Here is a 13,511-nt window from a genome sequence, read left to right as displayed (position 1 = left end):
TATTACTGTTTTTGTGTGCTGAAAAACTCTGCGAGAGCTTTGATGAAGTTCGTTTCCACATGTGCTACTTGCTGAGTCCACGTGTTCCTGAATTCTGCGCGAGAAAGTTCCAATTAAGAACCTCGTTAGTGTTCAAAGGCAAATCGCTTCTAATTAAACCGGAGCATTTCTCATTACACCTCGAGTCACGTGATTCCTTTTATAGGCTCGTTCGTGGAGTCAAATAAGGGTTGCTTACTGGTGAAGTTGCCTTGCTCATACATGGATAAAAATAGTCCACGCTGAGGCTAACACACACACACACACACACACGCGCACACACACACACACACACGCGCGCGCGCGGTCGTGTGTGTGTGTTCTGTTTTTGAACACATTTTCATACTTCATAAACAGTTATTGATTATGTGAGTGGTGACAGCTCGTGAGTGCTTTGAATGATGATGACAAACGATTAAAATATTTTACTCAGATATTCCTGATTGTTTTTTAACTGCGGTGTATAGTTATGATACAGTTCGCGATTTACGGCTGATCTTAGGCCTTTTGGTCTAAGATCAGTTTTCCCTCAAAACTGCAGTTTTAGTTTCTATAAAAATTAAGCATCTGAAAAGCTTACACGAAACATGACCAACAGGAATAATAAAGAATTCAAAGGCGAGTAATAATTTGGTTACGAATAATAAAGAATGCATTTACTGCGATGACCAAAAAGACGAAATATTTTCCATGATTAAGAATTACTAAAATTGCCTGCCCAGAAAGTGAAACTGCTTTTTGATAAAAAAGCAAAAAAAAAAAAAAAAAAGGGGGTGGGAGAATATTTACGGATGTCGAATGACCAAATCACTTTAAGCATATCAAGTGGAAGTTCTGCATTCTCCATCCATACGACTCATCATTCATTTGTTTAGATACGAAATGTAAGATGACAAACGACAAAACTGGATTGGGCGAAACAAGCACTATTGAAACGCATCCCGGAAACAGAAGACAAACTCAAATAGGCATCGGAACGTAACAAGATCCATTTTTCAAAGAATGCTTTTCGAATATTAACCGAGACAAAGAAAAGTAGCAAGCAGGGCACAAGTCACAGCAATACGAAGAATGATTTTACTAAGAGTTATGTCTCGCTTACATAAATCTCCAGAAGATGGAGCTCTCGTACACTGATTATTATAGGAGACGGCGAGATCTTGTCTTTTGGCAATGAAAACTACAAAAAGCGTAACTTTATTTGCTATTCCTATTGGGCACTGATCGCCTGTTAGTACCGCATCGCTAGTCATTTGAATTTGTTTTCTAAATCATAACTTTCGTGAAATTCTCGTTATGTCCGACATTAGTGTGGAATTATCCAAAAGGGTTGTTCCAGTTTCGTTTAGAGTTCAGCAAAACACCATTTCTTAAAAGTGCAGCATAATTATTGATCATAATATTAGGAGAGTGCCAAGTTTCTGTTAAACAAAAGGGTTCACACACACACACACACACACACACACACACACACACACACACACACACACACACACACACACACACACACACACACACACACACACACACACACACACACACACACACACACACACACAAATTGTTTCAGGTTGATTTTTGTAATGAAGAAAATGTTCTGCTTATTCTCAATAAGTCTTCTTTAAAAAGCGATTTTTGCGATCTTTTCATTCTTCTTGTTTACATTTCAGCAAATTCTATTTTTCCGTCATTTTTTTTAAATCATATCATGCTGGTGAATGGTTCTTCTTTCAGAAAGTCCGAAAAAGAAAACGAATCTCGCAAAAGAACACGCGCAATTAATAGACGTAGTACCCTCGCCTCAAAGCCTCAGTTGCTTTAACTAACACTTCGAAATATCCGAATCGATGTAATCCGGGATCTCTCATTTTTCGGAGCTGCGGGTACGATCAGATTTGCACTCAAACAGCTGCTTATTTATTCCATTGACCTAATGTTTGCGTCTGTCATTCATCAATAGGTCAATACGAGGCCATTTTAGTACAAGTTGAAACGTGTCCGAACATGACTCAGTACTCCACACAGCTCTTCCTTCATTCAGCACGAACGGTTTTAAGGGAACGAAACAAACTGATATGAATGCGGGATTTCATCAAATCACGGAGCATAATTTTGTCTGAGGTCATACGATGCTTGCTCGTGCACATATTCCCAATGATGTCAGTGTTTAGCACCTATAAATATTGACAACAGCAGCGAAGTCATAACATAACCGTAGCCGCCGTAGCGCAATTGGAAGAACAGCAAACATTGCGCCCTTCGATTGCAAAGACCTGTGTTAGATTCTCGTCGTGACGAGGGGAATCTTCATATGGGCTTTTTCAGTTGAAGGTGAGTTAGCCGATCTCATACGGTGGTAGCAAGGTTTTTCTCCTGGAAACTCGAGTTTTTCATCCCCCGTACAGACAAATCGGCCTTCAGGACACACGCAATTTACAGACAAAAAATGCTGTTGTGGTGATGATGGGCGATAGATGGCAGTAGCGTCGAAGTTGGAGAATTAAGAAGTAGTGGAGAGGATGACATGTATTTAGAGAAGTAGAGTAGTGTGCCCTCCCACGATGAGTCCTTGGACTCCTTGGAGGTGTCACGTAATAATAATAATAACTTGTCCGACATGGTTGGCCGAGTGGTTAGCGCACCCGCTCTCCAACCAACATGAATATTTGCGATTGTCTTTAGGTGGAAGGTGAATTTCACCGTGCTGTGTGAAGCCACCGTCCCACTTATTGGAGTGCTGAAGTGGTTTGACAAATCTCCATGTTTCCGTCATTGTAAAAAATAAACTAAAGATAAATATATCTATATATATAAAATTGATAAAAATAGAAGAAAAAACTCTAGGTTTGCACATCACCTCTCGTGGGTGGGAGGAAATAGAGAAACATAAATTCATTCATTTCTCTCTCTCTCTCTCTCTTAGGGTGCGCGCGTGGATGTGCGTGTAAAATATATGAAAGAAAGGAAGGCACTTACCATTCGGACGTCATCGATCTCACTGATACTTCGGATATAAATGTTGACTCTAACGAGGGCAGGACCATCTGCAAAGAAACAACACATTAGATTCCCGCACGTATTCACAGATGGCGCAGCATTCACTGACCTCAGCTCGATATTTTGTTTACTTTCCAAATTAATTTTGAAGTGTAAATGGGATGGAGTGGACTAGAGATAGGAATATGCGTTGCAGTCGTGTTTGACCTCCGAAAACATTCCTTCCTTCCTCGTGTCTCGAAAAAAATGTAATTTTTTTCGAGACTTTTCTCTTCTTTGTTATCTGCTCGGCTCCATCGATCCCCTCGCTGTCTGTGCCGCCATTCACACTCGGCTGAAGCCATTCCAGATAATTACACCAACTCCAAATGCTGCTGGAGTTTGCTGCGATGTGCGAAGGCGCTAACTGCTGGCGCGAGCCGATCACTTCCCGCGGTTGACAGATATGAAGTGACGTCATGCAGTGTGCGGGTGAATACTTTATTTCTCGGATGACTGGCTCGAATTCGCTCGCTTTCGATCCGGTCTGTCTCGCGAAACAAGGGGCTGCTGCACAAATAAAGGCATTAAATCCTCCTCCTAACTGACACGTCAGCAGCATCTCGATGCACGCGGAAGACGCTGTCCCGTTGTCTTACTGAGTAACGGCAACAGGAGCATCCACGAACTCGCTTTTGTTTATTTATTTCCAAGTGAGGATTATTTCCTTATCTTTCCGTCGTCTTTGTCTTTCCCTCTCCGAGGGATGTTTTCCGCTGGATGCGTTCTGCAAATCCCGAAGTTGTGTCGTTTACATCTCGCTGGACTTCCTTCCTTCCTCCCCACAAGTTCTTCTCTGTTTATCATGAAAATGTATTCAAACTCTTCTCTTGCTTTTTCTTCATCATCAGCAAGAAATTTTATCTCTTTCTCGGAGAAAGACGAAATGCGTCTGAGAAACTCAAGTCCCAAAATGAATCGGAGATGGGAAACGAAAGCAGGATGAACGAAGATCATCACAGAGAAACAATGCCGCCGTTCTCAAAGCATTATCCACCCAAATGCTCTGCGGTATCTTTTGGGTCTTACAGCCGCAGCACTCTGACGGCGAAGAAATTAAAAGTAATATTCTGCGGAAGCAGAAAATTTCATCCGCAGAAGCCTTTGTCAGACTGTCTCCATGCACTCTCACCGATGCAGGACAGTTTTCTACGGCGCAAGCACGGGGTAAAAAGAACAAAACACACCGTGTACTGTTCAAGTGTCAACATTTGGCCTAACAAAGAGAAGGAATGGTTGGTTGGTAAAATTCCATTTATTTTATTCAGGTGAGAAATTACGGATGCAACACTCCCTTGCTCCGTATCTACGCCGATCACTTGATTCAGCACACCCGATAGGAAGTCCTTTAGTTTTTCACCTCTCAACAGTTCATCTTCTGGCTTTGATTTCACAAGCTGATGAGGGAAAACCAGTTAATTTAAATCTATCTCGGAGATTTGTGAGTAATGAAAGGAAGGGCGGATTAAATTTTTCCTACTTTGCTCGGCTTATGTCCTTTAGAAACGACATTCACTGAGGTGAAGTGAATGCCGAAATCACGGCCTTGAACAAGTCTTTTGCAAATGTCGCGTAGTCCTCTTGCATTGCTATAGAAGATGCTGAGAGAGAGAGAGAGAGAGAGACTTAGTCTTATTAGGAAATCCATCCCATAGAAATTTTATTAGATTCAAATGCTGCTGCCATTTGCACATCCCACTGCTTCTCTGTTCCTCTCAGCGTAAACGCACTTCGAAATAAGAGAACATTCAAAGGACGGATGAAAGTCTTACGACATCCACTACACATCAATCGAGTAAAAATCCGACTGGCTCGTTTTGAGGTTGCCGGGCTTGCGGTGAATCCTTTCACACAAGAGTCGAAATCCTGAAATCCAAAGTAGGTTTCTGAAGTTTTTCGTACGCGCGACCGTTTCTGTGGGGGGCCACAAACATCGTTTGCGTTCGACACGCAGCAAAGTGACGTGTCGCCGAATGACGTCATCATTTACTACCGTCACATGACTGCAGCATCGTGAAATGTAATCCGATCTTGATCTATCGCACTTCTCTGGGATTAAGGGAGCACCGGCGAGGACAGCCAGTTTAATCATTACTGTCGCACGGGGCTGATAATAGGATCGAGATGGCGTAATGGAAGAGGAGAACGCGCACGTGAGCCGTGTGTCAAGGAACCGGAGAGATCGCCGGGCCAGATTATAGCGACAAGAACTTTCTCATTTATTTGCTCCACTTCTCCGATTCGCAAAAACTTCTGGGGTGAATCGCCTCCGGAGGAGAACGCTGTCAGGGCGACCAAGCAGAATAAACACTGACGTCACAGGAAACACATTTCGAAATTCTCGAAACGTAACGTGAGGGAGGAGCAGCACGCGCTCAGACTCATCTCGCATTAACATTTAAATAACGGAGGGAGTCAAACGAAGCATTTTCTCTGCAGAAAAAGAAACGTGGAAAGGCTCGCCAACCCTCCCCCGCATACTTTTCCTCACATTCGCATTGACACTCGAAGATTAGCTCGGAGATTAGTCCTCGAGGAATCAGAATTCACTTAAGGATTTCCTTCGCAATTCTCGAAGGCCAACAGTTGGGCGGTTACGATTAACATCGTAGTGATTCAAGCTCGCGACTGCTGCTTCCTAATAAGGAAATTTTCGAAATGGTGAATTTCTAGTCGTAAAAGGTTTTCATACAAGAGGTCCCTTAGTCACATAAAAGCCCCGCGTATGGATTATCATTCACGCTGCACGAGATTCTGCCTACCTGTAAGAAGGTTAAAATTAATTAATAGACACTTTTTGTTGAAGAGAGTTTGCTCTCTGTCTTCTGTCTGTCTGCGTAGATGTCGCTTGCTCCTCCATGAACTCTTTCTGGAAAAAAATATTGTGCTCGTTCTCCAATCGTAGAACAGCCTCGAATCTCGCCCGACTATCTCATCTCATCCACCACCTGATGACCCCAAAAACAGCTCTCGACGGAGCAAAGCTAAGGGACAATCGAGTGCCCGAAGGTCAATTATGCTCTTCCACTTCGACGAGAGGATATTAAGGCAAAGATAAAGCGGGATTTGGGAAAGGCGCGTCCTTCGGGAATAGGTGGAACTTGATGAGGTTTATCTACCGAAGTCGTTAAGACAAACTCAGTTAGCCAAATCTCGTGCGCAGAATGCACAAAGAAAGGGGTATCTGACGAACGGGGGGGGATTCTTGAAGGAATAAAAAGGAAACAGTCTTTCAGTGTTGACAGAATGCCGAAGTGTTTGTCGTCTAAGTGTGTGTGTGTGTGTGTGTGTGTGTGTGTGTGCATGCGCCCTACGTACACCCGACCATTCCTTTCATTTATGAAGCACCTTCTTAAACCCTCATTTTCCGCTATTCTGTTAAAAGGGGAAAAGTAAAGAGAGGACGAAGAAAATTGCTGCCGGATAATTCCTACTCCGTATTGTAGCCTTTTTTTTTTTTTTTTTTTTTAATGAACGCTTCTTTTCATGAACAATCCCACCTACGGAAGTTCTTAACACACCGTGAGGGGGAAAGTGTTAGATAATAGAATAATCCTGTTCTCGAGTCAGACTCTAAGCGAGGCAAGACGTGACCCCACACCAAGTAACGGCAATGGTCGGGAAACGCAAGCAGCCATCCTGCAGTCCGCAGCTTGTTGGTGTCAAAGGGCATCCACTTTCGGTACGAAGTCCAGACACATCGCATGTAGGAGAACGCGCGCAAAGGCGTGTGTGTGTGTGTGTGTGTGTGTGTGTGTGTGTGTGTGTGTGTGTGTGTGTGTATCAACCTCTTCAAAACGGTTCAACCTCTTCAACACGCGCGTGTATCAATTGATTCACGAGAGGTTGCGGTCCATCTAAGTGTCCTCAATTCTTAATAATTGACCCAAATGATTTTTTTAATACCATTTTTTCCCGTCGCCTCGTGGAACGGTTTCTGCAGCTCAGAGAGTCATAACTCATAAGAAATGAGCAAACACCTCAGATGTACAAAAAATTCTCACTTAAGATAATTGCTCAGCCATCGGCCATTACTTTGAATAATGGACGAGCGGCACGAACAAGTCATTACGGAGACAGCCGTAAGATGTCACTCGTGTATCATTTCAGCCTAAAATTGCTGAGGATTTGTCACATGCTCAGAATGTTTTCACCAAGGAGAAAAATCCTGGGACAGTTTTGATTTTGTTTTCGTTTTAATTTACGTGTGTGTGTGTGTGTGTGTGTGTGTGTGTGCTCTGCGGTTTCGACGCGTAATTGAACCACTTTAACGAGGTGACGTTAACGTGGTTCAATTCGAAACCGGATATTCGTCGACTACGAAGGGGAAAAAAAAACGTGGGGTTCGCCATGTACGTCTCTGTAGCTGATTGAAATTTCAGCCGCTTTTTTTGAGCAATAGAGATTCGAAGATATTAAAACACTTCGATCCCAATTAGCTCAAAACTGTTTTGAAGATCTGTCGCTTCTTTTAGTTCCCATGGAAACTGGGATGCCCTCTGTCGAAATCACTGATGAACTGTCTTCTTTCTCGTAACCTGTTACCGTTGGTTACGGACGAGGGTCGCCTTCTGGGATTCATTCTTGTCACAAATAAGCTGCTTATGTTGGGGTTGCAGTGAGCGACGCGCATGTTTCTACAGTAGCGACTGTTCGCGCAGCTTAAATGGACATCTTCAAACTGCGGGGGCGGAGAGGGTTCGCTGTCATATTCTTGCACTGACGAACTTAGTTCTGAGATAAAAGCCTCTTAAAAGCAAAGCTTCTTGCTTTTCTTCGAAGAAGCTAAACGCGCATGCAGTCGTTTCGAAGACAGCTCTATCTGACTGATGCGGCTGATTGACTAATGCCGTCAATAACACCGTCATTCTTGTATGAAAAGGTTACACTGTATTCGCAATATGGATACGTGCAGTTCTTTCATACATCTCCTTATTTTGCTGCTGGTTCATCAACACGGCCCCTCTTCTTTAGAGGGACGTACAAAATAATGCTGGGTAAACAGCATGAAAATTTTCGCAAGTGACGATGCCACCTGGAGGCGGCTGCGAGCAATCTCCCTCTCTCTCTCTTTCTCTCCTCATCGATTCACTGAATGATACTTCGTCGATGCGTTTGAGCCATCCCAGCCCGTGTTTGCTTGGATGCATTCCGTCGATTTATCACGACGACATAGCCTCGCAGAATGACCTCACTTAGGGCAAGGGAGATCGGGGAGGGTGACAAAGATACACGCGAAGCACCAAACCAAACAGAACCCTGACAGGTCTTCGTAGTGGAAAGACTTCGCCAGCGGAAATGCATCGCGGGGGCTTCCGTTCTTCTCTTCCCCACAGCGACAAAGAAAAGCTTCATCGCAGTTGCAGCACCACCCACACTAATGTAACGAAATATTCCCCCGAAGTGCATTCTTGCCAGAATAATGAAAATTCATCTTCAGCACTTTTCTAGTTGACCTTTTACTTTTTTCAACATTATTCGTTTTACGTTTCGTTTAAATTTCGAACTCGCCTTCAAAAAAAAAAAAAGTTCCCCGAGTCCATATTTCCATTCCCTTCTCCCCTCTGCACACACACACACACACACACACACACACACACACACACACACACACACACACACACACACACACACACACACACACACACACACACACACACACACACACACACACACACTGCCACAAGAGGTTCGTGATATGCGTATGAAAGGATATTTTCATGTTAGAAACAAATAGGAAAAAAATATTCTTTATTAGACGGTGAGGTTCAGGCAAATTTTACGTATCCGAATGCAGAAGAAGAAGAGAACTGTTCGAGCCAGTACCTTGAGAATTTTCTCGAAAGTGTAAAAGGAGAAAAGAAAATGAATTTCCTGATTGCTGAGCAACTCCGTTGCTGACAAAGCTCACAATGATCTTTTCCATTCTTTCTCTCCTCCATGGTTTTTTTTTTTACATCAGCGTGACCTTAGTGGGGAAAATGACTGTTGGGTACATCGCTATACAAGTGGATCCTCGTTGGATATCCCTTAACTCTGCGTTCTTTTCTAAAAGCATCACCACTGCACTGTCTTATGAAATTCCAATTAGCTTCTTTTTGTCTCTCGTGTTAAAGATAATTCCTATACATTCTTTTTTTTTATTTCTTTTCCTCCCTGTTGATATTCAAATACTTCGAATTGTTTTTATTGTCTAACATGTTGGTTCGAAAGTAAACAAATGTAGCGATCACGTACGTGGTCAGTAGACAACAAGAAGCAGATTATACGAACTGCTACAGAAACATACACTTCTTTACCAAAAGCCATGAGATAGACACAGAAATATTTAATTAAAAAATTAATAACGAGGTGTTCTCCTTTGGCCATAAGGACTGCTTTAATCCATCATGGAAAATTTTCTATTAATCTCCTATTAATTTCTATTCTTCTCTTAAAGCAAGTTCTGATACGACGGAGACGGCCCTAGTTTTGGATTCCCAACTCATTTCTCGGATGCTGTATCAAACTGAAGTACGGATTCTCTGCTAACCACTGTAGTACTCGAAGTTTATTTTCTTCAAATCAGGAGCATAAGTCGCTGCTTGTGACATGGAATTTTATCGTGTTAGAAGATATAAGGGTTATGACCATAAAATGTTGATGATTTAACCTTTCCGACTCTTGGTAGGTTGTTTGAAACACTCTGTAGGCACCTGTTCTTGCCACAAAGTGATTCTGGTGAGATTTTTACTCGGTATTTCACCATTGCTTTCCCCAGCTCCCTCATTTAATTCGGGCTTGGGACCTGCATATAGCTGACGAATCAGGCCTATGATCGGGTAGTAAGTATTCGTGAGTGTAATCCATGTATGTTCACGGTGACGATTTGCCTGTTCTGAGGGTCAAAAAATTCGATTTTACGGGTGAAAAAAATCCTCTACTTCCGTTTGAAATCGGCTAGTTCACCTTTAGTTGAAACACCAAATAAAAGTTCCTTACGTTATGAACGGGAATCGAACCCAGCTCTTTCCGACCAAAACGCTTCGTCTGTACCAACTGAGTTATGGAGGGTCTTGATCGTTTGGTGATGAAGGATTTTGCTGTTGAAGATTATTGAGAGTAGTTATAATAAAGTAGATGTCGGTGGTCCTGAAAATTCGACGTGCTGAATGAAAAGTCGCTAAAACGTTAATTCAGCATGAGGTTTTCTCCTTCGAATTCTGTCATTGGTCGTTTTTCTTTGTTGTTTTTTTATTTTCTTTCATTTTTTGTGTTTTAAATTAGTTGCTACTACAGGAAATAACAAAATAAACAGGACAATAAGAAAAAACTGAAATACACCAGCAATAACGAGACCGTTCTTTGCTTGCGGGTCAGACACGATAAATGCTTCTTAGAGGATCATAATGTGTACGAGGAAATGGCGACGAGATGGGACGGTGTTTCACAAAACTGTTATCTCTCTGGAATGGTCTCGCAGATGTTTCCGGTAAGATGTCCTGCGTTGACCTCCTGTTTCATTTCTACACGATTCTTGATAAGCCTAAGATACCACTGCTAGTGGTCAAGTAACTTTGAAGGAGCGTCCGGATGCAGTACGAATGGACACTTTCCAACTGGAATAATAAAAAAAAAGAAGCTGAGGTAGAAAAGTAAGGTCAGCAGTGCATACGAAAGACCGAGAACTGGAAAAGGTTGGACGACCAAAGAGGAATCCACTGCAGGGATATAAAAGAAGATGCGATGAAGCACGGCGAAGAGAAACTTTCGTATTACTGCGATCGCAGATACCATCAAAGACCGAATGGGATGGTGCAGTCCTCTTTAGCATTGCTGCCGACTAAGTTACCCCATTCACGATTACTGAGAACACTTCAAACCGGCCAGTCAGTACAGCAATGAGACTTTCACCGACGATTGCTGAAACATCGACTCTACTTTAATGGACTGGACAGGACGGGTGGTCTCATTCACTTGTCTCGGTTCCACGTTCGGGATGTGGCAGAAAGAAATATTTGTAACAGAAACTCCTCACCCGCAACATTGACGAAAGAAATGCAGGAATTCACCGAGTTTGTCTCTCCATTCCAGGGAGGTGATTCTTGAATCTCGTTGGAATCTGGAGGCTCGTTGTTTAGACGCCAGTATGAAGATAATACGTGATTCTGTCTCTTGGTCCTAGAAAAACGGACGTGTCAGACGCTTTATTCGTCTATCCACCCCCACCCCTACACTCAGTTCCACGTTCGGGATGTGGCAGAAAGAAATATTTATAACAGAAACTCCGAAATCCGAAAAGAACCTGACTGTACAAACATAGACGAGGTTTCTTTTTCTCCCGTTTTTTAATGAAGAGCAAACGATCCGCGACCACCTCTGTTAACAGAAAAAAAAGGCTAATTTTCGAACCCTGTTGACGATCCTGGAAGTAAACAGAAAGCGTTTACTTCTGTTGTTTAATAACAGCAGACGATGGCCGATTATGAATAATCCACGCGACAAAAAATGTGTTTGAGATATTTTTGTTTATTTATTTTTAGTTGCAGTTTCTGCCAAACCAGTGCACTGTTAAGGCGGAATTAGGCTTGCTTTTTATTCTTGTACGCAGTTTTTGTTTTGCTGTTTATCTGTTTAGCGAGATTCATCGCTCTATCTAGAAATACGTCCATTTTTGAGGACGGAAAAGCCTGCTAATTCCGGATGAAGCCACTTAAGAGCATAAATATCAATCCAACGCAGCACGTGAAATCACGTCAAATGAAGGCGGAATCATGCTAAGGCTTGTGAGGCTGGTGTTTCGTTTGTTCATTTCGTTTTTTTTTTGGTTCGTTTATGAAATGAAAAACAATCCACCTCCGTTTGAGACTAGTTAACTCACTTTCAAGTGAGAAGCGTTTATAAAGGTTCTTCGAGTTGGAAACGGGATTTGAACCTAAGGCTTTGGCCAACCAAAGGGCAATGCTATGCAGGCGCTTTTTTTCTGTAGAAGAAAGAAGCGAATAAATCATCCTTTTCATTCCCGATTTCCACACGAACTTCGTAGTGGCCTTCGTGTATGTTCTCGCCAGGGATTCGTGGGTACCGCAAAAGCAAAAGGGATTATTTGATCTATTAATGTACGTCGTCATCTGCGATGTCGAGTGATAGGTCCTTTTAGAGTTAAAAGCAACCCTAAAAGTGTTTCAACCCAGTGTTTGGTTCCTAAATTAAGCAAGTTATTAAAATATTTCCTTTTTTGTTTTGCTTTAAAATATAATAAACAAAATCTACCGTGAATGTTTGTGAGTATGCGTTATAATTATTAATACAATAACAAAGTTTGCGATTTTAATCACCTCATTATGTTCTGTTCGGCTACTTATGCATAATTTGATACCTATCACTCGACATCGCAGATGATCGGTTAAGGAGAAGGAACCTGTCGATGCATTTCTTGGACAGTTCGAAGTTGCAATCGTTCTCAAAAGAGATGTTTGGAAAAAGACTGTTCCAAAGAACAGAATCGAGAAACTGATTAGGTAAGTTGGAAGCTGCACAGGTTTAGAGGAAAATGGAAGAGGGGTAGTGGCCAGCTCAGCATAAAAACTCCCGTGACGTTGGAAGCTGGACAGGTTTAGAAGAAAATGGAAGAGGGGTAGTGGCCAGCTCAGCATAAAAATTCCCGTGACAATGAAACAAAAAACACACAAAAAAAAAACACATAGAGATGAAAACCATCTCTCTCTACTCCAGATATGAAAAGGTATTCTTCCATACGAGAGGTATCTGTCGGCAGATTTGGGATTTTTATGCGCTAGTAGTTATGTATTGAGTGACGACAATGAAGGAAAGGTCACACTTATCCAACTTCAAAGAGATGACAGAAATGTCCAAAGACAGAGCAAGATGGCGGAGATTTGTTCACAGGGAACTAAACGCGTGATCTGACCGAAGAGCAAGAAGAAATTGTGCTTCTCAATCGTAAGAAAAGCGTGACCTTGTTGAAAAATCTCAGCCTTATCAAACATAATGTAACACAAGCCTTTCCTTGTGAGAAAGGATCTCTTTTACAATCAGTTTTAGTTTCTTAAATCATGAGTCAAAAGACCAAATAATTTAATTTATTTCATTTCTTCTTTCGGGAAAAAATAAATGAAAATACAATTGCAATTTTTAAAAGAAGTCAAAAGTGAAATCACTCGTGACACTTATGGTTCATAACGTCGTTGCCAATTTCTCTTCGCGTACCTCATTGCTGTCATGGATGGACGATGTCATTATTATCGAAGTCCTAAAAAAGCACAGCATTTCGTTAGCACTTTCTGCGATTTCAATGAATTCAATAAAACATACGATTGAACAACGTAAGACCACATTATTGTGTTACATGATATTTTTGAAATGGACCTCCCGCGATAGTTTACGGACTACATGGATTTTACAACAATAAACAACAATAACAATAATTTTTGACA

General features: G+C 42.0%; 1 protein-coding gene across 1 annotated transcript in view; it reads right to left on the bottom strand.

Annotated features, from left to right (window-relative positions):
- LOC150109738 (glutamate-gated chloride channel-like) overlaps nucleotides 1–13,511 on the bottom strand; it is a 224,971-nt gene that overhangs the window by 69,125 nt on the left and 142,335 nt on the right. Inside the window, exon 4 of the mRNA XM_090403167.1 lies at nucleotides 3,016–3,083. Coding sequence (XP_090259293.1) covers nucleotides 3,016–3,083 — 68 coding nt within the window. The remainder of the gene's footprint in view (nucleotides 1–3,015; nucleotides 3,084–13,511) is intronic.

The sequence above is a fragment of the Typopeltis vanoorti genome, chromosome 2 (assembly GCF_054136105.1).
Source record: "Typopeltis vanoorti isolate ZY-2024b chromosome 2, IOZ_Tvanoo_1.0, whole genome shotgun sequence".
NCBI lineage: Eukaryota > Metazoa > Arthropoda > Arachnida > Uropygi > Thelyphonidae > Typopeltis > Typopeltis vanoorti.
Note: the sequence above shows the minus strand (reverse complement) of the source record. Positions and strands in the feature narration are given on the sequence as shown.